Source organism: Pan paniscus, chromosome X (genome assembly GCF_029289425.2).
Source record: "Pan paniscus chromosome X, NHGRI_mPanPan1-v2.0_pri, whole genome shotgun sequence".
Classification (NCBI taxonomy): Eukaryota; Metazoa; Chordata; class Mammalia; order Primates; family Hominidae; genus Pan; species Pan paniscus.
Window position 1 is genome coordinate 105,261,729 of NC_073272.2, and position 27,567 is coordinate 105,289,295.

General features: G+C 36.5%; 1 protein-coding gene across 1 annotated transcript in view; it reads left to right on the forward strand.

The window, feature by feature from the left end:
• The window catches only part of IL1RAPL2 (interleukin 1 receptor accessory protein like 2), a 570,279-nt gene extending 544,233 nt beyond the window's left edge, over window positions 1–26,046 (forward strand). Inside the window, exons 7-9 of the mRNA XM_055106207.1 lie at window positions 5,243–5,386; window positions 11,451–11,621; window positions 23,283–26,046. Of these exons, the coding sequence (XP_054962182.1) occupies window positions 5,243–5,386; window positions 11,451–11,621; window positions 23,283–23,980 (1,013 nt within the window). The 3' untranslated portion in view covers window positions 23,981–26,046. The remainder of the gene's footprint in view (window positions 1–5,242; window positions 5,387–11,450; window positions 11,622–23,282) is intronic.
• The last annotated feature ends 1,521 nt before the right edge of the window (window positions 26,047–27,567 follow it).

Below are 27,567 nucleotides of genomic sequence, written 5' to 3' on the forward strand. Positions count from 1 at the left end.
CTGTATCTCTAGTGCATAAAACATAATAAGTGCTCAAAACTATTTCTTGAATGAAAATTCTCCTCATAGAGGACAAGCACAATCAGGTGAGCAATAGATAACAGGGATTGATAAAAAGAAGATTTGATCTGTGATTTTGTCATGACTAATATCTTCCCTGGATTAGCTAAATGCATTTTTTCTTTTCAAGTATTGTTTACTTTCCAGGGATCGCAAACTCAAAAGACCTCAGGTCCCAGGAAAATACTGAATTTTTTAAGAAGAGGGCTGGATATTAGACAAAATCAAAACATAGACCAGAGAAAACATGCCTTGCTTTAAAAGGGCAACAACTACTTTGTTCTATAAGATTACTGCTGTTTTTGCTGGAATATATGCCCAGGGATATGAGAGCTTTGAAGTTTTCAAGTGAAGCTGAAAGACTGGATATGATGTCTTTTAATTTTTAAATATTAGTATTCATTTTTGAAACATTGTGTGATCCAACAAAACTAATTTTTTGGCCCATAGTATACCAGTTTGTACTCTCCGTTCTAGGTAGCAGTTAAATGATTTCATTGTGCTTTACAAAAGTATGCAGTTAATCTTCCCTCACTTGGTCTCCTTAGGAGCTTCTGACAATATAGTGGAAACCCAAGAAAGAGCAAGAATCCTTATGGAACTGGCATAATTTTTTTAAGTCAGAACAAGCTCTGGCTTGTTTTGAGAAACTTAAGATATTTCCTTTGGAGTTGGACCTTTTAAGCTTTATCACATCATAGCCTGGCCTCATTGGCAGTAGTATTCCTACCTGGAATACTAGTATGGCTTGTTTTATGGAACAATAACTTCTTGATGAGCTGTAAGTCAAAAATTTAAAATGCCTTAAGTGATCATTATGGAGAAGAAACATGATGCATCCTTTCATTAAGTGAAAAGGGCTTTTGTAAAATGAAAACTCACATCTAATATATCCAATTAACAGAATCAAGTTTTGTAACCTATCCATCTTCTTACCTATCTGTCTTCTGTCTGCACCTACCACTTCCTTATTCTCAGGTGAACAATTTGCCAGTAAGTGCAACTAGCATTTCAGTAAGAAGTTCATCCTAAATTTTTTCTTTGGTGAGCCAAGAGTCTGAACTTAGGTTCAAGAAATTCTGATAATTATTTCTGTTTCTCTGCACATACTTCCTTTCTCATAAAACAGGAGCATATCATTGAATCTCTCTCTCTTCATTCTCAGTGCTGCTGCTTCACTCTGTCCCACCATACCTGAATAGAAAACTTTCTAAGCCTGCTCAGGATGCTATAACAAAACACCTTAGACTGGGTAATTTTTAAACATTACAAATTTAGTGCTCACAGTCCTAGAGGCTGGGATGTCCAAGATCAAGGCACCAGCAGATTCATGTCTGGTAGGGGCCTATTCCTCATTTTTGTCTGAGATATCAGAATGGCCTTCACCATTCATATTTCTACTAACATTCTGATCACGACTATTTAGGCAATCTCTAAGATGACTGAGGAATTCTCTACAGCTCTCTTCTTCCAAGCCCTCACCAGAATTGCCCTTAAGGCTCTTTTCATGGCAATATACCTCAAATCTCTTCTACGCTCTATCCATTACCCAGTTCCAAAGCTGGTTCCACAACTTTAGGTATTTGTTACAGCAGCACCCCACTTCTCAGTACCAATTTCTGTCTTAGTCCATTTGGGCTGCTATAACAAGATACCTTAGACTGGATAGTATATAAACAACAGAAATTGATTGTTCACAGTTCTGGAGGCTAGGAAGACCAAGATCAAGGTACTAACAGATTTGGTATCTGGTAAGGACCCATTTTGCATAGATGGCACTTTCTTTGTGTCCTCACATGGCAGTAGCAGCAAACAGGTTTCCTCAGGCATCTCTTATAACAGGCCCCATTTATGAAAGTTCTACCCTCATGATCTAATCACCTCTCACATGCTTCCCTCGTTTTTTATTTTTTATTTTTTTAGAAACAGGGCAGGGTCTCAGTCTGTTGCCCAGGCTGAAATGCAGTGGCTCAATCATAGCACACTGCAGCCTCAAACTCCTGAGCCCAAGTAATTCTCCCACCTCAGCCTCCAGAGTAGCTGGGACTACAGACACACCACCATGCCCGACTAATTGTTTAAATTTTTTGTAGAGACAGGGCTTCACTTTGTTGACCTGGTTGGTCACAAACTCCTGGCTTCAAGCGACCCTCCTGCCCCGGCCTCCCCAAGTGTTGGGATTACAGGCTTGAGCCACTGTGTCTGGCCAGGCCTCCCTCTTATATAATCACCTTGGGGGTTAGGTTACAACATATGCATTTTGAACAAACATTCAGACCATGACAGAAGCCCTCAGGTGGGATCTCCTAACCTGCTTCCCAACTTGTGAGTCAGAGTAGCAAGCTCAAACATTCCCTGCATTCCCTCTCTCCAGTCCCTTGGCTTCAGTTGCTATTTGTCCCATTCTATAATATCTGATCTTTGTGTTCACAGTGAAGAAATAGGTGGGTTCAAACTAAGAAGGTAAAAAGAGCTACACATGTACTTTGGGTGCCTAGAAAAAGTTACAAGCCCATAAATATTTGCTGTTCTTGCTACAGCTCTCTTTGTGAAGCATATACAAGACACAGCCCAACTAAAATGACTTTCCAATTTTTAGTCAGTAAATGTCCCTAGAAGTATAGATCCTGCTGAGATTGAAAATTGCAATTGAAAATAGAAGACAAAAGAAAATCCAGGTGTCATTAGGGTGATGGCAATTCTGCCCTCTGATTATAGGATAGATGTTTCCCTTTTGATGTGACTGCCTGGGCTGAATCAAAGAATCTGGTTGAGTCTCTGGGCCTAGGTTCACAGTTTTCAACTTAAACAGCCATCATTACATAATATCTTTCAAAGACATTTTTATAAAATGGACCTCAAAATCACAAAGGTACTTTGTTCACCATGGTTTTCTTCCATAAATTTACTGCTGAAAAAATGTCTGCTACTTGAGAGCACAAATTGTTCCTGCTGCTGAAGTTTTCCATCTACCTAATAGCAACTCTACTCTGTAAATAACACAGAAATTGCTGAAAAACTTCCCATTCCACGACTTTTAAAACATTTGAAAGCTCTTCTGACCAGAGAGAGAGACAGAAAGACCAAAAAATGTATAGCATAAAGTGAACATCTTAAAACAGGAAAAACCTTTTGAATCAAGTCAATTAATGCCCCAAGATGAAAGAGAAGTCAGTTTTCAGAGTAACAAAGAAAACTGTATTGCTCTATTTAAAATTGGCTTTTAATAATGTATAATTGATGGTGTATATAAGATGGTGAGAAAACAAGTAAAAATTGTGATTTGCAGCCCACAGAGATTTCTTAAGAAAGCCTGCTTTATCCCCAACATAGGCAGAGGCAGAGGAAGGTAGTGGTTCCTGGAGAGCCACGTTTTACATAGAGGGCAGGAAGCATTGCTAATTATGTGGTGAAATTTTTTTTTTTTACCTGAAATTTTGTGGCTTAGTTTTTTAAAAGACCACCTCCTGCAGCAGGCATGACAGACACAGATTCCAATTTCCTACCCCTATTCATTGTGTGTGCCCTCACAATATTCCTTGTTGGCATATTTTGTCCTTCACAGCAGCCCCACTCTCTTCCTTTTTCTATCCTTCCCCCTCTCTCCATACTCAAAAAGAGTGACATTTATTTATGTTTCTTACATTTCCATTCTATGACTCTCCTGATTGGCTGTTCTCTCTCTCTCTCTCTCTCTCTGTGTGTGTGTGTGTGTGTATGTGTGTGTATATATATATATATATATATACACACACATATATATATACACACACATATATACACATATATATACACACATATATATATATTCTTTTTTATAAAATATAACCTACTAAATGGATCTTAATTGTTATATTGAGCCTGGGTAATTTCTCTTAAGCAATAATCCTGTATAGAGATAAGGGACATTCCTAGAGAAAGGTTGACAGTCTGGCTTTCAAGAGTGACAGACTGTCAATGGTCAGCAATTTGATTTTGACAGTGCCCCAGAATTGATCCATCCAGGAAGACTGACTGATGCCAACTAAACTCACAAGGAACTGATGTACAAACTAGATTGTCTCTCTCTTTTCCAGTTTCCAGTTACATGGTAAGCTGAATTAGTAATAAAATAGTCACTTGGTAATTATGTAATTACGTTAAAGGGAGGTTAGGTAATCTTGTAGGTAATTTTATCTAATTATAATGAGACCGATAATGTCCCTGTGGAAAATACGTCTCTGGTCTGATGTCTCTCAGATTCAGTATTTTTCCTATGGACATTGCTGAACTCACATTCTAAATTCTCCTCTGACTTCCCATTTTCTCTAAATTTCATGATACCATACCGTCTTTTGATGATACACTCTTTATATTTATTAATATCACTGATTAACTACAGGTTAAGTCACTGTTCCCTGAGCCTTGGAGACATTATGTCTTCTTCCATTATATTTTGATTTAATTGTTCCAATGCTCAGAGTTCTAGGGATGCCCCCCTGGAGCAGCCTAAGTCTGCTATCAGGTAGGCTGGTGTTGGCTGAAGAGGCCAAGTGATTAGCCTGGATTTCTCATTCTGTTTTAGCTCCATTGGGTATATTATATCACATATATATTACAGTCATTTATTCAAATAAGTAGGGGAAATGGATAAGCTAATTTTACCTGCTTACCTTATATTGGATTATGTTCTACTGGGGTTAAATGAAACAGTTAAATCCTGCAAACTCATTAGATTTTATTTGATTCTGAAAGTAATTTTATGATGTTGTTCTGCAAAAGAATAGGGCCTGTGGCCTGAGAAGTACTAGATGGTAATCTTGCTAAACCAATAAGATAATTAAACAGAAATAAGAAAATATTGGCCTTGGACCCAGAATAAAGTAGCTTTAATAGTTCCCTGAAATACATTTAGAGCAAAAGCATATATGTGACATCTTAGATGCATTCAAAACGAATTGAGAGCAACTATTCCTTTTCAGATAGACTTACCACTTTTAATAGTAAATTAATCAAATTTTAAATAGTTTATTTTACAAAAATTTGATTCATACAAATGTATCAAGAGCAAAGCTACTGCATTAAGCAAGAATTTTCTGGAAAGGAAAACAGAATGTTAGTACATCTTATATACTAGAAATATGGGAAGATCCCAAGTGTTGCTGATTTAATTACCTTTTCCTGTTTATTCTGTTCGCTCCAGATTTAATCTACAAAATTGAGCTTGCAGGGGGCCTGGGAGCAATCTTCCTCCTCCTTGTACTGCTGGTGGTCATTTACAAATGCTACAACATTGAATTGATGCTCTTCTACAGGCAGCACTTTGGAGCTGATGAAACTAATGATGGTAAGCTGTCTTCTATTGTTCAAATTCCATTAAATGGCATGCATTTGTGATTATGTAAGAGAACTTCCCTATTTTTAGAAAGTACAAGCTGAAATATTTAGGGGTAAAGGGCTATGGCAAGTTACTTACCTTTAAATAGTTTAGAAGACTTACCAAGAAAAAGAGAAAAGAGGAGAATATATTGACAATAGGTAAATCTGAGTAAATGCTATGTATGTTTTTTGAAATAGTTTTATTTTAATAATATTCCTATACATTTGACTTTATTTCCAATAAAAAGTTTAACAATGAGATATTAGTTGCTCAGGAGATAAAACAATTGCTGTCAAATCCCTCCCCCTTAGTAAGAAGCAAATTAAGAATCAATTCCAATTTTTTTCAGAAAATGCAAACTTAAGTACAGATCATTTATAGCCGTTGCTGCCATCTACAAAACAAGCAATCATGCATGAAACAGATTGAAAGCTATGGAGACAATCCTTTTAAAGCTCAAAGTACATGTACCTACATATTTTGAATGCTTATAGCACCATTCTCAAAGGTGACCTGAAAGAATAAAAATTCAGAGTGTAGCTCATAATTTTCTTATATTTGCTGTTTATGAATTTTGAAAATCTTATGAGTGAAATATCGATAAAGCAGTGTACTGAGCTTTGTTTCTTTGAACATTTAAAATGATTTAATTTTTTTCAAGAGTACAGACTGCCATGTTTCCAATCAAAATCAATAAGAAATCATGGCATGTAGCTTCTTATACATAAAGTTCTCATCCCGAAACTGCTGTAAGCCTTGGAAATGTGTATAGAATGCCACAGGTAAGCCAAAAATTTTTTAGAAAGTAGTCCAATTTGGAAAACATTAGTTTAAAAAGACAGACTTAAAACTGAGTTTTCATTGTACCAAAATAAGTAAGGTTGAGGCTTTTGTTTATTTTTTTGAGTTGGTGGTCTTACCTCAAAAAAGAGAAATTCACAGTTTTGATTTTAATTTTATAGTGATAGATGTAATGTCAAAATTTTTGAGGAATCTGATTTTGGTCTTATTGTTACTATTATGTGAATGATCATATGGGTGGGTTTTAATTGACTTTCATATTTTCATAGTAAATTACAGAAATTCTTTTTTTTTTGTTAACTGCAAAGCAATGTGTGTTTTTTGTTTTGTTTTGTTTTGTCTTTTTTTTTTTTTGAGACAGAGTCTCACTGTCACCCAGGCTGGAGTGCAGTGGTGCAATCCTGGCTCACTGCAGCCTCGAACTCCTGTACTCAAGCAATCCTCCTGCCTCAGCCTCCTGAGTAGCTGAGATTGCAGGTGCATGCCACCATGCCTGGCCAATTTATGATTATTATTATTATTATTATTATTATTATTTCTTGTAAAGACAGGGTCTCACCTTGTTACCTAGGCTGGTTTCAAATTCTTGCATTCAAGTAATCCTCTGGACTTAGCCTCCAAAAGTGCTGGGATTACAGACGTTAGCCACTGCACCTGGCGTGAAATGCTTTTTGATGAGTACATATGCATGCTCATTTGCTCATTTTCAAATCTACACATTTACTCAGCAATTACAGCAGCCAGTTTAAAAGTACTACAGACTCTTATTCAGACATATCTTAGAAATGAAAAATTAAGGCCTATTCCAATAATTATTGTATACACTGACAATATATATGGAAATATGATCAATTACCCTCAGTTCTTCCTCTATACAACAGTTAATATTGAAAAATCTTGACTTCTTATCTGTACACAGAAAAAAAAACTAGAGAGAATGTGTTACTGAGGGAAATGTCCCTGGTTCCCAGGTGCCAGCAAGTGGCTAAAGTATCCAATTGTGAAGGTAAAAGATGTATTATCTATGTAAAAGAACATAAAAGGGGCCAGGCACAGTAGCTCACAAAATCTCAGCCCTTTGGAAGGCCTAAGCAGGAGGATTGTTTGAGCCCAGGAGTTCAAGACCAGCCTGCGCAACATAGGGAGACCTCATCTCTACAAAAATTAGTTTAAAAAATATTAGTTGGGCATGGTGGTGCATGCCTTTGGTACCAGATAGTCGTGGGGGCCGAGTCAAGAGAATCGCTTGAACCCAGGAGTTCAAGGTTGCAGTGAGCTATGATCGCACCACTGCACTCCGGCCTGGGCGACAGAGTGAGACCCTGTATCTAAAAGAAAAAAGAATAAAATAAATAAAAATATGAAAGGGAGGCTTCTGTGATTAATATGTTTTGAGTCCTGATAATATGCAGTTTGTTAATCTCTAAGATTATACAATTTATTATGTTAATCTACAATAATTAATTACCTTCATCACTGATACCCAATAACCTAGACTAACTGATCAGTTGTAGTACATATTTGTAAGATTAATTTTATGCTGATATGATATAATTTTTCAGGAATTAAATATTCCACTTTGCATCTTTATCTGCAATGTGGCTCATGGTTTCAAAGGTGTCCAGTAATATAGAGCATTTTGATTACATAATTTTATGTATCGATTCCAAATTCATTGTTTGGGGGGAAATGCAATATGGGGAGAGGGCACTTCAAGTGTTTTCATTAGGAAAGATGGTTAAAATATTTTATTTTTCTGCATAGAACCTTGGACTTTAAGTATATAACCTCTGTATTAGCTTCAGTGGAATACTAAAAAGTCAACATGTATATGGTGAAAATGAATAAATGAATTTTAACTGCCTTTTGGAAATCTACAGTTACAGAATGCCAAATGTCATCCAGATAATCTATCAAGTTTTTCATTTCACTATTGAAATATTTTGACATAACATAGACACAACTTAATTTTAACCATATGCTTTTTCTTCATGCTCTATGACAATATCTATAATAGTATTTCCTAAAAGTTATTATAAAAATGCCTGATTTTGTATAAAATAAAATCCATCCAACAAACTTTAACTTATTAGCCATGTTTAAAATTTAATTCATTTTATTTCACCCCACCAATGATTGCTTCATTTATTTAACCTTTCAGTTTTTCAGTCATTAAATATTTAAGTGTCTACTAAATGGCAGGGACTATGCATGATGCATTTACTTATATTCTTCATCTGGATCAACACTGCAGTCACACACACACACACACATACTATAGTAGGTAGTAGGTATATAATAATCAACAAGATTACACAGTATTTGCTCTGTAGAAACTAGGAGTTTAGCACTCTGTTTAGCACAGCTGCGGAACAACTGAGTTATAAACACAAATGGCTTCTTGATAGGGAACAGGATTCGAATCAGATTTTATAACAGAAAAGGACAGACGTAACAATAGGAAAATTCTTCTACAAAACGTTTCGTTATCTTCCTTATAACTTCTCTCTTTATTAGGAACAGCATACCTATGGTAACCACTGTGCCAGCCCTCTTCCTTACACTGTTCTGTCTGCATTGTGCTCTATTTCCTGGTTCCTCAGATGAGCTTAGCCAGCATGATTTAGCACAAAGGAAGGCTCATTAGCCTTGCCTAGAAAAGTGGTGCTGCTGAACAGCCTTTTGGTTTAGAAACTATTTTCAGGCCTTGCTGTTAACCTTATTTGCATCATGTTGTTGATTTTGCTTTATCTATCTTGCTCCTCTTTGTGAGCAACAGCTGCAGCTATTCATGAGGTTTTCTTGGCTGTCTACATAAGGCTGAAGTGCATTATTTAAACTGTAGCATCCGTGTCACTGCTGGCTCACTAGCTGGTATCCTAGAGCTTTTGGGACATCTGACATGGTGGCTTTGAGAGCTGTCTTCCTGCTCTGGCCAGCCACCATAAGCTCTTCACCTTTAGTTCATCTTAAAGGGACACGAATGAAACCAGAAGCATTCATTTTTTCAACGAATGGTGTGCTTCTAGAATGCGAGGTAAAATTTATAATCCAGATGTGTTGGGTGTTAATACGTACCAAGGACATGCATGCTCTTTGTCACATCTTAGAAAATGTAAGTATAGAAGTACTTTCTAGGGGTAAGTCTTTGTAGCATTGAACTGCAATATCAGAATATAGGTGGAGCCAGTAAGGACAGAACCAAGAATATGTGAGTTTAGTATGTTTGGAAGACAAATAACCATAGTACAAGCAACAGGACAGGAGTCTAGAAGGTCTGGTCAGATGGGTAAAGAAGTCAAGTAGCCATTGCAGATGCTCAACAAATAATTGTTGAATGAATTAATAAGTGGTTCAATTTAGGGAGGTTTGTGAAATAGGAAAGTTATCAAAGTCAGAGAGAGTAACAGGGTCTGGTCTGACATTATGGAGTTTGAGGCAGCAACACTATCTATCAAGAACAATGAAATATATTCTGTTCATGTGAATGGAGCTATTTGTCCTTTGGCCTATTTTATTCTTCCAGCTGTGTATCATCGGCAGCCCTGAGTCCCAGGTGAGTAATTATAGCTGGAGAAAGTCAGGGGCCTGCAGGTGTATCCTGCATGTGATTGGAACAAGGGCAGAGGTGCTAGGATTACCAGGAGGTTCTTACATTAGCATTGCTTATGAACATTCTCACTTCCAAGCAGAATTTTATGCACAACAGTGGAATGAGCCCAACTTGTAAGCGAAATGATCTCAACTACCCAGGGCAGTCCTTCATGTACATCTGCTTCCAGGCAATCAAGTAATCCAACCAAGGTTTATGGAAGCCTTTTGCAGCCAGAAAAGACGCTAAAGAGTATTAACCCTTTCTCCTTCCTTCAGGCACCATCTTAATATAAATAACCAGAATTTCTTTTGTTTCAGAGTGGTGAAGGCTAAAATCTTACTAAAATTAGAACAACATAATCCTACTTCAGAGATAGGGAGGTCTCATCTACTCCTAAAAGAGGGTATCTACAGCACATCATATGTCTATCATTTATTCCTCCTTCAGCATGTAGAATGAAATCATGGTGTGGGTTATGCTGGAAGTAAATGAGTGGCTGCTTCATTTTATAAATTACCTTTTGGTCAGGTTTTAGATATGTTCTAATTAGGTATGTTTTAATAGAAAATATTGATGTGTTTGAGAAACAAATCCTGAAATTTTTGACAGTCTTTCGCACTTATTATTTGTAAGTAACTGGGTTTACGAATAGTTCACATGAGTCTGTGCTCACTACATTAACTTTAAAAAATTTTTTTTAATAAGGGAATTTTGAAAATCTCACTATAACTTTTTCAGTATGGATGTGGCCCATCTAAAACCTTCAGAAACTAATACCTCAAGTAGCTATGTTCATTAACATTTTGCAGGAAAAAAAATTGTATGCATACATGCACATTTTCTCTCTGGAGAGACTGGCTCTGAGCCAATACAGCAAAAGAGGAAAAAATACACTTGCAAAGCACAGTTAACTCCCTGACTAAATGTGTGGAGGGAAAATCTAATTTGGCAATACTGGACGGATGTATATTTTGAAACAAAGGCTTCTTTTGGAAGCTTGTGTCATATTAGTTGGCCATGAACTGAACAAGAATAACAGGCAACACACTTGTATAAAACCCAGCTGCTGTCTCTAATATTTGGTAATGAACTGCTTTTTGTATATGAAGATGACGACACTAACCAACTGGAACTATGGCATGTGCTGTGAACAGTGTCTCCAGGAGCAAGGCTGGATTATTTCAATCTTCCACACTCTAGGGCCCAGCCCCTGTTGGATCTTTTGCACATATTTGTGCAAACAAGGTATAGTCTGTGGCCAAGTAACAGAGCCAAGCCAACTGGAAAATAAAGGGGTTAAATCCATGACTTTGGTCTATTTAGTCCTGCATTCAAACACACTGAGCTAATCATTCACACATCATTGAGTATTACAAATGCATATAGTCACTGAAAGTCACAAATAATAATTCTCTCTTTTATTCTGTTCTGACTATAGGTGGCCCATTGCATAAGTTTCAATTCATATATGACTAGGTTATTTTGAAAGGGATTAGATTTCCTATAACATGGCATGTGACTTATTTTTTTCCAATTATTAAAGACGGTCACTAATTATTGTGCTATTCCTGCCTCTTAGTACTCAAAGAGAACCTGTTAATAGTTACAACCCTTTTGTTGTTCTTTATGTTTAAGACAACAAGGAATATGATGCCTATCTCTCTTACACAAAAGTGGACCAAGATACTTTAGACTGTGACAATCCTGAAGAAGAGCAGTTTGCTCTTGAAGTACTGCCAGATGTCCTGGAAAAACACTATGGATATAAACTCTTCATCCCAGAAAGAGACCTGATTCCAAGTGGAAGTAAGTACTTTCAAATTTTGTGTTTAAAACATTCTGTTTCTTTTAGGATGTTATGTGAAGGCTTCAAACATCAGAGCCAAGTATTTAGACAGTTGTTTCTCACAGTAGAGTTTCTTAAATCCAAATTTTTCCCATATGCCTGTGTTCTGACTTTCTAGCATCTGAATATTTTTAAAGGCATTCTCACTAATATTTTGGGTATGATTTCTAAATTGTGCCATAATGGTCATTTTTATTATATTGCCTTAGTATCCTGAAAAGCATTATGATCTTTTAAAAAAATCTGTAAAAGTTAGTTAAAGCCTTTTCAATATATTTCAGTTGCAAAGCTGGTCTTCTGTCACTGAGGGTCTACTTATACCTACAATTATTGTTACTAATGGCTTTGAATCTATGCCTTTCAACCTTGTTATTCATTATGCCTTGTCACTTATTTCCAGATTTATGGAAAAATCCACTTAAAAAGGTATATGAGGCCATTGGGTACAGCACTCTCACTGTGTACTTAAATTATTTTCAAGACACTTGAATGCTAGGCTTGAATGCTATTTTTAAGTTATGCTACACATTGAAGACTATATTGAGGCTTTCAGAATAAATTCAGTTTCAAGGCAAAATATGTAGTTTTTTCCCATTAACATCCAGAGTGCATACACATACACAGTAAAGTATAAGGGGAACACAGAGAAATCTAAGACATAGTCCCTGCTCTCGAAGAGCTTAAAATGCCATTGAGGAAAATATAAGTTCTAGAACTTATTTGCATATAAGTACTAATATCCTTGAGAGGGGAAGATTGAACTGGTAACTACAAATCATAACATGTTAATTTCAACATGTGATAATAACAAAATAAAAAGCTTATATTACCAGTACTTGACAGTGTATAAAATAATTTCACATACATTACTTCATTTCATTTTTACAGTAACCCTGTGTTGCGAGAGAGTAGGTACTTATATCCTCATGCTGAGGAAGCAAACCCCAAAATCGTCCAAGATCAAACAGTTGGCAAATGGTTGAGCTGGCAGTGGAACCTAGATTTATTTGACTTTGGTTCTCACTCTGCTAGATCATGCTGCTCCTCAATAACATTTATTCAGATTACCAGCAGGCTGCCTTGGTCACTAAGCTGACAGGAGACAAATGGAAACAAATGGGTTTTGATTGTTCATCTCTTTTCTTAGCGTTCATTTATGTCTGTGTATGTTGATGTGTGCACGTTAGTATGCACACTTAGAAATGCATGGAAAGGAACAAAGAAGGCAATATTTACTGGTTTATTTTTTCCTGCTCCACAAATGTAAGAATTCCCCAAGCTTCTTATCATGGTCCTTCACTCTTTTCTTTCTGCAGTTTTCCCCATACTATCCTATATTTATTTTTTCCCCAAGGAACATCCTGATACCCCATTTTTACGACTTGAAATACTATTCTACATTTGTTGTTTCTCCAAGGAACATCCTGGTACCTCAGAGTCATTTTTCATTCTTCTGTGTCTTTCTCCCAAATCCAGTGTCCCTTGCATTTTTTTCATTCTCATTTTTCCATCCTAGTGTAGGCCCTAATTATCTAACTCCTTCAATGTTAATTATCCCTCTATCTTCCTTATCTTTCCTCCCATCCATTCAGCCCCACTAATATCAAGTACATCTCCTCGATCATGTCACTTCTGTGTTCAACAAATGAATCATTCACTATTTACTACAGGATAAAATTTATAACCCTTAGCTAAACACTTATACAATCTTTTGCCAGCCCAGATTTATCTCCTAAATTTGTCTCCTACCACTTCCTCTACTCATACTTTCCACTCTAGCCAAACTGTGCCTTTGATATACATTGTATGTCCCTGTAATGCATTTGTTCATGTTAGTCCTCTATGACTTTGCAAATCCTACTTATCCTTCTCCATATCACTGCCTCTGTGAAAAGTCCATAATAATCTCTCCAGCTGTAGAATTCATGGTGTATAATCACTTATTTGACAGTAAATTTGTACGCCTGTGACATTTTGCATTTTAAAATAATTTTACTAGCTTTTCATCTATTTATGTCTTTTCTAGCCAGCAAGATTATAAACTCCATGAGGACAGGGATTATATCTCATTTATTTTTGTATCCCTATAGTCATCTAGCAGAAGACTTGAGCTCATTAGATGCTTCATAGATGTTTATTGATTTTGTTTGAAAAATGTCATCAGGATGGGCAGAGATTTTATAGTCCATAGAAAATTCTTTTAATGCTTTAAAATCAGACTGAGTAGGGGCTTGGATCTTGGGTCCTCAATGGTGCACAGGAAGACTCCTTTTACAAGTAAGCCATTTGGGACAACTATGCAGTTTTTAGATGCAACCACTGGAGGGTGTTTGATTTTAATCCTTCCTTCCTGAACGAGGAAATTCATGTTCTCTGAATTCCGATTTGCGAGTGTAACCTGCAGAGGCTCTTAAAAAGGCCCTTTGACAATTTTTCTTTTCCATCAACATTTTAGAGTTAGCTGAGCAGTCACCATGTCAGGATTAACGAGTTTTTCCTTGGCATTTTTAGCACGCATTCAGGAAGTCAATGAAGTATATGAATAATATACTTGATTTACACATGAATGACAGAGTAGAACATTTTGGACTTGGTGTATATGTGCTATTAAAGAAGCTTCTGTGGTCTGTATTTTCAACCATTGGTACAGATTTAACAGCTTATATTATATAAATACAGACACATTCCTGTTGGGGGGGAAACCTAGTTACAGTATTATAAGCTGTGTTTGTCCCTCACATCTCATTTAAAACATGTTGACCTAAGACTACTCCTTCCTCTGAAAACTAGCAATGAGGCCTTTGAGGACTATGAAAGCAGACTTCATAAAATCATTCTTGATCCACAACAATAATTTTCTATGAATCAAATTAATGACATCTATGACATAAACCCATTCATATTTAACGTCTTCACTTTTGATGTATCTTCAGTCTTTTTGTACTACTCTCACGGTATTCCAACTCAACCTCATCAACACACAAACCTTTCCAATGTACACAGTTTCGAAAGTACATGAAAATCTCTCTCTCTCTCTCTCTCCCTCTCTCTCTCTCTCTCTCTCTATCGCATATAACCAAGAATTCTCAGAAACCTTGGTTACAAAGATGTCACTTTCAAAGGTGAGCTGGGGGTGTCTGTACCACCCATGCCCTACCAGGAATATGTTGTCCTTTGGCCATTATGAACCAGCAGAGATGGGGAGATTTAATGCAAATATTTTTCCTAAGTGCTGAAACTGAGTGTTCCGATCTGGACATTATTTTCCTGGCAGTGACTACCTTTCCATTCTTGAGCCTGTGGCCAGGATCTTCCTTATGTTTTCTCAGGTTGGGTGCCTAAATATGGCAAGAATTCTTACTTTCCAGTAAAAGTTTGGTCTGTCTTTTCCCAGACTAGAAACATCTGTCCCTGAGAATAGCGAAAGCAGCTTTGTTGCCAATAGGCATCTGAATGTCAGAAGTGACAGGCAACCAGAAGAAAGCCAGATAGAAAACACCCTATTCAAACTGCCTAGAGACACAAACTTGAGAAGTAGAGATTTTTCTCACCCATGCAGCTGCTGGTTTTTGTGGTATAAACTACTCTACACAGAGCACATTGTGTTCATGGGGCCTAGAGGATCCTTGAGGAATGAACAGATGTGCTCTGAAGCTGACATGTGACCAACAGAACCCAGCTGTGCAATTGAGATCCTGAGATTGGGGACATTTTTGGATGAGTACCATTTATGCTTTTGGGCCTATCTTATCTAAGTGTGTCTGTAGAGATTAAATAAAAACCAAAAATGTAAAAAGTTATTGAATCAGGCTGAGGGCCACTGGTCAGATGGAGAAAATAGCATTCTAAAACTAAAAGTAGAAACAACCCAATCCTGTACTCTTTGTTTCCCTTTAAAAGTAAGAAAGTAAGGTGCTGAAAGGTGCATATGCAATATTTATTAACAATTATAAATTAAACCAGTTTTGGATGAAGCTTTAGAAAAAGCTACAGATGTCTAAGTGAACTTTGAAGAGAAAAAAATCCTTGGAAGGCTTTTACCTCAATTTCCCTTTCTATTTATAGAAAGACTATGAGGATCCCTATGTGAGTTGTTCATGCATGATTGCATTCAAGAAATACACTAGAAAACTAAAAATATTATCATGCTTATGGTTTATTGGCCACATCTTTTTAAATTATATTCATGAATTTAGCCTCATGTGTCGAATTATCTTTTCATTTGTCTTTATGCTCAATTTTCCATGAAGGAATCCTAAGACTTTCAGTAATTTAAGGGAAAAAGTATAATGTCTGATTACATTCTTGCATTTGGTAGACTTTCCTCACTAATCTAATCTTCAATTCTTTAATGCTTAGTACTAGCCATGTGATTGTGCTGACAATGAAATGACAAATGACTAGAGAATACATCTGGTGTCAGATGATCCCTAGTCACTTCTGAAGTGAGGCATGCAAAAAAACATTTTTGTACATGGATCTGTAAGCATTCATTGCCACTAGTTCCTCTAATAGCCGAACAGATTGGACACCATTTAATTAAGTTGTCTTTGGGGAGTAATAAAATCGTTTTCCAGACAATCTGATGTCTGTGACCTAAAAAGTTTGAGGGAGGGGTGACATGAACAATCATGGAAATTTAACATATTGTGTGAACTTTACTCACATGGAATAAAATTGAACGTGTCCATCATCCCCTTCATGTTAAAGTCAAGAGAGAAAAAACTGTACTTCAATATGTCCAGCAATGTACTGAGGTCAATAGAATAATATTTCTCATCAAAGTTTGAGGTAGAGGTTAGAGTTGATTATGTAGAATTTCATTCAGGAAATCTGCTGTTTGGGTGGCACAAAGAACAGGCATCTTAAACAAACAAACAAACAAACAAAAAAACATAGTATAAAACCAGTATAAGATTGTCTTAAGTACTGGAGGAAACACAGAAAAGACTGTAAGTAGTAAGTGGCTTTGTTCCATATTCATTAAGGCTGCACCAGTGAGAATTAGTTACACTACAAGCTTTTAGGGCTTCAGAAGAGAGAAAGAAAGAGGTGGAGGGTATTTTGCAGGTTTGCTTTCTTTGCTACTCTCCACTTTATGTTTCCTTCAATCTTCTCTAAATGTGTCCCATTCCCTACCTCTACTCTCTGTGAAGAGGTGAAGAGAGAAGAGAAAGAAGACAGAAATGTGGACAGCATTCAGAGTGGATTCTTCACACCGTCATGCTTCCCCACTCACCCACAGGTGAAATGTGAAAGTACAGGATTCATTACTAGCAATATAGCCTCCAAACTCAGAACTGTAAATACACACAATTCCCTGTAGTCATCAGGTCTCAGCAAATTCATGTTAGCTGCTGAGTCAATGATTAATCAAAATTAATTAGGACCCTCATACTATAGAGAACAAAACTCCTGCCTAAGAAATTTAGCTCAGCTAACTGTGAATTATCAAGCCAAGAATTTGGAAGGGGAGAGGGCAGGAAAGGTTTTTGTAGGACAAGTAATATCACACATATTTAGAAAGGCTCCCAGCCAGGCACGGTGGCTCACGCCTGTAATCCCAGCACTTTGGGAGGCCGAGGCGGGCAGATTTCCTGAGGTCAGGAGTTCAAGAGCAGCCTGGCCAATGTGGTGAAACCCCATCTCTACTAAAAATGCAAAAACTAACTGGGCATGGTGGCAGATGCCTGTAATCCCAGCTACCTGGGAGGCTGAGGTAGGAGAATTGCTTGAACCCAGGAGACGAAGGTTGCAGTGAGCCAAGATCACGCCACTGCACTCCAGCCTGGGCAACAGAGCGAGACTCCGTCTCAAAAAAAAAAAAAAAGAAAAAGAAAAAAAAAGTCTTCCTATACACACACACACACACACACACACACGGCTAACTTAACATTATGTAGCCTCAGTCTCCATGGCAAACAACAGACACAGAATCTTACATCTGTCAGAGACAGAATCAAGACCTAAAATCTTTAGCAACATCAGCCAAGATAGAGTCAATGTGTGTAACTATGCCAGTAGGTTAGTATTTAGAATCATTATATAAAACTCAGATAGTATTTTTAGTGATATAAGGTAACCCACTGTAAGCCTCTAGTTATAGCAAATGTGTGATATTTTCCCCAACTATGTAGTGGTGAATAATATATTTTTCTTTGATATATAGGAAACATATGTAGGCTTGATTTTAGGTCTTGATATATTAACCTATAGGTTTTATAAATATTGTTGATAGCTATAAATTAGCTAACGTTCACCAAAAATTAGTGGAGTATTATCTGTTTTGATGCATCCTGTCTCACCCTAATGGTGTGTCTTTTTAACTAATAATAGCTGCTGTGCATAACTGTGAATTTAAGCATATCAAATTACTATTATATGAATCTGGAAAGTAATAAATTATGCTTTTGTTTACAGGCTAAGTATCTGTCTTTTAACTTCTTAAAAAATATATCCTATATGCTGCTGATAATGACCTTGACATTAGTGGAGGTGTCAACACAAAAATAATTTATAAGGAGCTAATTGATTAGTTTGAGAAATCAGATGGTTAGTAGGCAGGAGTAAGACCACATAGAAATTCATGAATATAGAGTTTTTTCTCCCATGTCCTTCTTGCCTACATCTGCAGTAGACTCAATGGCCTGAGAATTAAGAAAGTACTGAATTCTTTTGGAAAAGTGTATGTCTCCCATTAGAAGCAATTTCTTTTGTGGCTGCCATTCTTCCTGCTTCTATTTCCTCCTTCAGTTTGCCTTTTTCCTTCGTTAATGAATGGCATAATTTGCTTTTAAGTCACTTTTCTAGATCTAATTCTATTTCTCCTCTAAATGCACTAGAATTTTGTTTTATACAATGGCCCTTGAAAGATATTTTAAAATTGAATTTGCTTTGTTTTTAATAAGGCTTTAGGTAGCAACTTTCTTTGCTTTTTACAAATACTGGTGCTACTGGCATGATGTTTTTTTCATTTCTCTAATAAGTACATATCCCAAGGAGAGTCTAGTGGCAAGGCATTTTATTCCAGAATATTTTCCTAACTCTCTGTCAACTCCCAGCAGAGACAAAAGAAAAAGTTTTATTTCATTTGCACTTATAATGTGAAAAAATTAATTATATCAATTTAAGCACCCTATCAAAACTGTGTTCAAGGAGACTTTTTTCTTTCTCTAATTGTTGAAGATTATGAAAAGGTTAAATGTACTTGGCTTTGTTTCATGTCTGATAATCTGCTGTGGTTTCACAGACTGGTCTAGAGAAACAGAAGGCTATCAGACACAGCCCCTTTTGGTCTTTTCTGTCATCAGAAGTTACATCAAACCACAGCTTGCAAAGAAATGACTTAGTGACCTTTTATTTAAGGGATATCTTATATTTTTATGTGGAAAAAGCCTTTTAAGGGATTCTTGCTACTCAGTTGCTAAATTTGCCGGAACAAGTCAAGGCAAGATTTAGTGAGTATTCATATGTGCTGTGGATTTAGGGATTTTTTTTTTGAAAAACGTTTCTTTATTATCTCTTCGTGGTAACAAGCTTTTAAAAACATTTTCTGAAGGTTTCTAAAATGTCTCCCAAAAAACCACAACCCTATGAGGGCAAACCCCACTGCCTGTCAGGGACTACTACTAACTATGGGCTGGCGATGTCTTAACTTGATACCTGTTTCTGCTTAGATTATTTGGAACTTTTCCAAACCCAACCACCCTCCTTGGTCTTTAATTCAGGGGTGGCAAAACTTCTTTGTAAAGGTCCAGATAGTAAATATTTTAGGTTTCGTAGATTATATATGGTCTCTGTTGCATCATATCTTCTTATTCTTCTCTTTTACAACTCTTTAAAAATATATAAATCATTCTTAGCTCACAAGCCATACAAAAACAGGACATGGGCCTAATGTATCAGTCTCCAGATCACAGTCATTGGATGCAGACATACAACCCCGGGGTGAAGGGGAAACTGGGGCACTTGCTTGATAGAAGCCAGCAACAATTCCCTGGCTAAAGATTAGCAAGTAAAAAATATGAACTCTACCTATTTGATTTCTTCCTCATTTACTTTTGTTTTCTGTGATGGCTAGGTTCTTATATTTTCCCAAAGACAACAAAAGAAAACTTAAGAAGAGAAGGAAGAAGGAGGCAGAGGGAGATAGGATAGAGAGGAAGAATGGGATAGGTAAAAAGAAAGAGCGAGAAAGAAAACAAAGAAGTAAAAAGAAAAGAGAATAAAAGGGCAGAAAAAGAAAGGGATAAAGACAGAGGTAGAGAGGGGGAAATGGGGGAGAAAAAGAGAGAAAAACAGAGAGCAAGCCAGAATATGGAAGCTAGGGCACAGTCTCGCCTTCTTTTCCTAAGAGCCAGTCAGCTCTTAGAGGCACCTCCCCAGCTGCTTTCAAACATTGAGGTTGCTGCCCAGCCACTGATCATCATCCCAAGAAGTGAAATGTGGGCTTCACATCTGAAAACTTCCACTTGGTTTTTCACCAAGTGAAATGGAATACGAAATTCAGGGCCCAAGCAAATGGCTTTGGAATACGAAATTCAGGGCCCAAGCAAATGGCTCATGTTTTCTTTGGGACACTGGGGCTGTGTCTACCCAGGGAAAATTTTGATATACTGACTGACTGACTCTAGTGCATATGATTAATGTATATATAGGGCAAACCAGGATAATTTAGACCTTTTTTCTTCTACAGGAGGTTTTCAGCAGGAATTATCTGGATGGTTGCCTCAACTCTCCACTAGGCTTTGCCAGAATAAGCACAGCCAGTAGAGTATGCAGGAGACAGGGACCACTCCCTCTCTCCAAGGTTCCCTTTAACTCCCACACCCCGTGTAGCTAAGTATAGTGGGACCTGTACTGACAGGCATTCCTTCTGGGGGCAAATGTAAATTCTGTCTAATAAGTCTCTAAGAAGCCCCAAGAACCCTAAATATTGCATACTGCTTTACTGTCAGATGGCAAAATATAATAGATGGATGAAAGGGGAGAACCATACTTATGGAGGGAAAATGTTACCCTGTTCCTTTCCTCATCCCAAAAAGAAGCTAGCAAAGCCAAAGCCCATGACATCCCAGTCAAATGAATTACTACATGTGCGTACAGTTTCTCTTATAAGTGTGGATACCTGGGTTGTAATTTCTTTTCTTTAAGTTGATAGACTCATGTATAGATATAGCTTTAGTTTCTAAAAGCATAGTTTAAAAGTGCATTTGAGGCTGAGGACAGAGGATTGTTTAAGGCCAGGAGTTTGAGACCAGCCTGAGCAACATAGTGAGACCCCACCTCTATAAAAAATAATAATAATAAATAAGCTGAGCATGGTGGCTGGCACCTGTAGTCCTAGCTACTCAGGAGGCTGAGGCAGGAGGATTGCTTGAAATCAAGAGGTCGAGGTTGCAGAGAGCTGTGTTTGTGCCACTGCATTCCAGCTTAGGCAACACAGCAAGACTCTATCTCAAAAAAATAAAAAAATAAAATAAAAGTACATTTAGACTAAAAACTAACACATAAAAATTCTGTTGTTCCTAGAGGTACACTTTATGTGACAGAGTGTTACTGACAAGGTTTGTACAAGGTTTAATTTTTTTAAATGGAATTACAAGCTGTAATTAATTAGGGAACAATACTACTCAAAGTAACCCCTTGGTAAATTATTTTGTGAAGAATGATTCTATAAAATTAATAATGAATTCATAATTCACCGGGTAAAACTATATCTTCATTGACTCCTGCACTGATATCATGATTCTGGGTTTGGGTTTTGTTCTGTTTTGTTTTGGAGGAAAGGTGAAAAGAATAATGAGAAAAATGCATGATAGTTTATTTTACTGTATCTTACAGATCCAACTTCTAATGATGAAGCTTCCCACATAACTTCTTTCTTTTTGGGAGCAGAAAGAAAGGAAGAAAATGAAGAGTCAGAGCTGTTGATACATTGGGAAAATATTTTTCCACTCTATTGAAACTTCCTACCTTTCCTTCCCTTCTGTTTCACCAGTTCTCTAAGTGATAATTACAGAGGGATAACTTCTCAATTACTATTTCTGTGGGTTTTTTTGTTTCATTTTGTTTTTGCAGATTTCACTGCTTATTTTTTCCCCTGAATACATAATCTCTAAAATAAAACAATCAAAATTCTTAAAAGTTCCCTCTCTTCTTAGACACTGCCTTATCCCGACAGATACAGTCATTGTAACTACTGCATGAGAAAGATCCTGAAATGTATTAAGTCAAAACCCAAAGAACAGTAACAACAAATTGTTAAATGGGCAATTCTATGTGTATCTCTTAAAAGTTTCTTATTTATCTGTAGGGTATAAAGAAAGTTTGCTCATTTTCACTTGTAAAAGTTTTCTTGCTGCCAAGTAGTGAAAATAAAACCTTAGAAAAGAGAGATCATCTGTAAAATATGCATCTGTAAAATAAGTTTCTCTTTTCAAATTCCTTGTACTGAGCTATTTGGTGGCCCCACAATATGTGCTGAATGTGACTCCTTGAAAGCAGTCTGTAACCTTGGGCAGATTTGTGTTGACAAATGTTGCTATGCTTCTTTCTGTAAGCACTGCTTCTGCTAGAGGGCACTGTACATTAGACAAGGCCTTGTATTCTGCTTCGTAAAGACAGCTCTCTGGTGTAGCACCTGTGTCTAAGTCTCCATTTGTTAACACATGTGTGTGTTTCCCTTTTTGGCAGATAAGACTTTGGGAAGCATGATTCCAAAGGGATTATTTCATGTGATAAATAAATCCAGAGTTAGTTGAGTGTTTCTCTACCATGTAAAAGCCATAGATAACATATTCACCTCACTTTCAGAATTGCTCCACAAAGTAGGGCAAATACTTACTTTTCAGTTGGTAGACTCCTTCACTGTTCATTTCACACCATCCCCCACCTCCGACTCTACTCTTCACTCTTCCTTGGAACAAAAGCAGCCAGTTCCAATTAAACTCATGGGCACAAACCACTTCCCTATCTCTGGGTTTGAAGGGCATAATGGAGAACCTAAGTTTGCAAATGACAGAAATAATCGGAGAAACAAGCTATGATTCTAAAAGAGATTTTCCACCATCTCTATATCACAGTTATCTCTCAAGTAGTTAGTATACATAGCCCCCTCCTTGTTTAGTAGTTGAAAACTAGGGGCCATACATACAGTTAGTATTTGTCAATTACAATAAATAATATTAATAAAAATAAAATTAAAGAAGAAAAGCAAACAAAACCCATAAATACAGTAACTCTGCATTTATTAAAAGGATCCATTTCTCTTTTCATCGGCTCCTTGATTAGTTGTTCACTTAGAGTACTAGCTTGGAAGCCTGACTTGAAATAAATGATTACATAAATAAAAATCACTGAAATACACCTAAGCTCTGAAGAAGTCAGAGTTTATGTTAGCCAACAAAACACTGTAAGTAATGGTGAGGGAAAAGAAAATAACGATTATAAGCAGTTTTTTTTTTTTTCAGTTTTAAGGAGGGGAATGTACCATACAAGAAAAGAAAATGTGATGGACTTTAGTGAGAGACTGGATCTTTGCTATACTAGTGTGCAAACCTGATGCTTTAGAGACTGGCAATGTCTTTGTTTTACTCTTTCTCTCTTTCTGTGATTTGTAGCATACATGGAAGATCTCACAAGATATGTTGAACAAAGCAGAAGACTTATTATCGTGCTAACTCCAGACTATATTCTCAGACGGGGATGGAGTATTTTCGAACTGGAAAGCAGACTCCATAACATGCTAGTCAGTGGAGAAATCAAAGTGATTTTGATTGAGTGTACAGAATTAAAAGGGAAAGTGAATTGCCAGGAAGTGGAATCACTAAAGCGTAGCATCAAACTTCTGTCCCTGATCAAGTGGAAGGGACCCAAAAGCAGCAAATTAAATTCTAAGTTTTGGAAGCACTTAGTATATGAAATGCCCATCAAGAAAAAAGAAATGCTACCTCGGTGCCATGTTCTGGACTCCGCAGAACAAGGACTTTTTGGAGAACTCCAGCCTACACCCTCTATTGCCATGACCAGTACTTCAGCCACTCTGGTGTCATCTCAAGCTGATCTCCCTGAATTCCACCCTTCAGATTCAATGCAAATGAGGCACTGTTGCAGAGGTTATAAACATGAGATACCAGCCACGACCTTGCCAGTACCTTCCTTAGGCAACCACCATACTTATTGTAACCTGCCTCTGACGCTACTCAACGGACAGCTACCCCTTAATAACACCCTGAAAGGTACCCAGGAATTTCATAGGAACAGTTCTTTGCTGCCTTTATCCTCCAAAGAGCTTAGCTTTACCAGTGATATTTGGTAGTGAAAAATCTGAATTCCTCTGAACAGCTAGATAAGCATAGAGAATTTCTGCTATACCAAGCATAAAGTACACCTAATAACGTTGTGTTAAAAAAGTGTTTGAAGAAAAAGGTACAAAAATGGCTTTTATACTTAAATATTTTTGTTTACATTTCCAGAATAGTGGGGGGAAAGAAGGACCTGCTTTTGTAGTATGGCACCTTGTTCCAATGTACAGTTTTGATTTCTTCCTGAAAACAAAAATTTTAAAATCCTGTTGTCTTAGAGTAGCTTTTATGATAGCACATGGACTGCATGCTTAGTAGGTGAGCTGTCTTGCCCATATTTAAAAAGATTTCAGTATTCACATGGTATTTGAAATAAAGAAAATTTAAACAGTTTAATTGAATTTGAAAATTCTGAACCAAGTTTAAGGGGAAAAATGACTTCTATAGAGTTCTGAAAACTCAGGAATTATCAAGAAAGAAATGTTGATGCACTCCAGTTAGAAGACTGTTTGTAGAGGAAGATCAGTTGAGAAAAAATGAGAACTTCTTCAACATAATGGACACTTTCTGTAGACTAAATCAACAGCTCATAATAACAGCTTTTAGTTTTATTAGAGAATCACATCTTCTGTAGGCAAACTGGTAGATAGGTAAACAATATGCATTTCTTACGCAAATGAATAGACAGGCTGTGAGTTCTTTTAGGATGATTTTGAACAGCCCTTGTGGCTTTCTAATTCCAAAAGTTTTACAACTTTGAAAACACATTTTGAAGTACACATTTCATTGTTTGCTAACAAATTCACATTTGGAATTTTTCCTTGACCTGCTATAAGTATTATATGAAGATATGGACATCGTCCTGCTTTTTTTCAACATCGTTGACATTTGAATTTAAATACATAGACTGCAAGTGTCAGCAATTGGAAAGAAGTACTGCAACAATATTCGCAGATGAAGTGCTAAATGATTTATGTTTACTAGTGGTAGAGCAGCAATTGCACAGTTTCTCATCGGCAATGTAGTTATAAAACAGACTATTCTGTATATATAGTATATGGCCATCTGTGCAAGGCTCCTGCACAAGTATGTCTACTCCTGGTGCTTCGAAGAGTATATATTTGATAGGCTAAACTTCTCCATCATCACATAGTGACTGTGACTGTACCATGCCAGAAAATCCTTGTAAATAATCTAAGTAAGTATTGCCTTTTTGCTGTAAGGAATGTGCTCCTATTCTAGTATTTATTATGGATTACTACTTTATGTTCTTTCCAATTAATCAAATCAGATGTGCTCTCCACCTAGATGCCTGTGAGGATCATTTGTTAATCAAGGTCAATTTTGGCACTTTGCAATAGTTCTTAAATCATGTTCTTGGACAAACATAAAACAAGGACAAATGTACACAGAGTGTAAAAATGAATAATTTGCCCACCCCTTGTAATTGTGACTCTCAAATGTATAAGAGAACACCAGATAATATGCTTTATTTCTTTTGATCTTTTTTCATTATTGATTTTCTGTGATCCACGAGTTTTGTTCAAAGTGCTTGTTTCTCTGTTGCTTTTCTGTATCCAGCCATTCAGAAAATGCATTCTGCACCAACAGTAGGTGAAAGCTTAGCAGTGCTACATGTTCATTTCACAGCGGGACAATTAGTTGCTCCTTTGAAAAGTCCTGTTCAACACATGTCGGTGTTTTATAGATGTACTTTTTCCACTGAGAAAGATAATTTTGTTCCGTAAAATCTGTAAGTAAGTCTTTCAAAATGAAAATTTATCAATTCTGAACTGTTTCCAAGTGTTATAAAGTTGTATTTACTGTGGTTGTTCTTTAATGCTATGTGTAATTACTAAGTTAAAAATCTGCATGAACTCATATACTCATGTAATATAAGTTTAAGTGGCCAATTGTATTTTTTATTATATTATTTTTCACAGAAATCTAGATTAATTCAAGAATGTTTGGTGGTATTTTTAAACTAATAGTTCTGTATTGAGCATGTAAGTTCTGAAAATATAACGTGAGTCTCTCTGCTTACTCTATTTACAATGATTAAATGTGGGTAGCAATTTGAGTTGGCTGGCCACAATGTGTCCTTTCACTACTAGTAGGTACTCAAAAACAGAGCATTCACACTTGTGCTGGGGAATTTGACAAGAAAGCTTTTCTACAATTTTCAGGAACGAATGTGTACACTATCTATAAAAATTTATTTCTAGATGGCAATTCAAAATTTAATTTTCATCTCAGATTTTTAAAAGATATAGCCCATAAGGGTATAATAAGTATTTAGTCTAGAACATGAAGTATTTTCCTAGTTGTATTCACAGAGGGGAAAAACATTTCTTCTCAATTTTTCACTGAAATTTATTTTGGAAATCTAGAAAAACACTGGTAGAACTAGTTATCATATATTGATGATAACAAATTTATTGTTATGTTATTGTATGCAAGAATGTATACTTTTTAAAACAGGTTATTTTTAAGGTGAAACATTCAGAAAATATAAGAAATGATGAGACAAATGAGAAATGTACAAAACCATAGACAAATAGGAAATTAAAATTGCATGAGAACAAACAATGCTCAAGGATATGGGCAATGTGTACATGGGTTTAATTAGGCAAAATATGAAATATGGTGGGATTGATAATCTATGGGCTCCAATATAACTATGGAAACTCTAAAAAGTGGCTGGATGGTACCTGAAAAGAAGATGTCTGTCCTCACTGCCTCTAAGCTTTAATTGAATTAGGTCTAAATCTGGTCCACTTTCAATCACTCATTCAAAAATATGAGTACAGATTTGCAGGTTTCTGGTAAGGCTTCAACCAAAAATAGCATCATGTGAGAGGTTATTTTGTCTGAGGATTGATGGTTAACATGGTAGGGCATTGGAGGAAACAGTGCAATCAGAGGGTGAAACAGAGTTCAGTTATGAAAGAGAAGTTTATAGAGGTGTCCAAGAGGACATGGGAATGAGTAGTATCCTGGGGATAACTTCCACAACAGGTTGGAGAATGGTAAGTGTGAGAAGGAAAAAAAATTCTTGCAGGAAAGAGAAGGAGAGTCTTTGACCCATGTAATATTTGAAGGGCTTACGGGAGTATGAAACCACTGCTATAAAGCATTTACTGCCATTTGACATTTTGTTTTTAAATAAATTGGTTGGTTTTTACCAAGTATTTTCTAGAAAATTGAGTAATGGCCAAGGGAAATATCCTGAAAATTGCACATATAAATCTTTACACTCCTGATATTCATTTCCCAAGTTGAGGTAGTGTGCTGATAAAACCAGATTCAAGACAGAAAATAGTTCCATAGTGACCAGTTAAGTTTGAACACTTGCAATTGTTGTTGCTCTTTTCTAGGACAGAATTTGATGTTGAAAATGGTCTGGCTTCAATTTCTCTATTACTCATGCATTTTTGTTCTGCTATGTCTGATAGGAGATCACAGTGTTGAGCATTAAGGCTTTCTGATGAATGTATGGAGTAGTTTGATAAACAATAATCATTCACTTCAAACTCTTACATCAAACTTCTCTTGGTTTAGAACTGGATTCAGCCACAGGAAATGTAAGCTTATTCAGCAG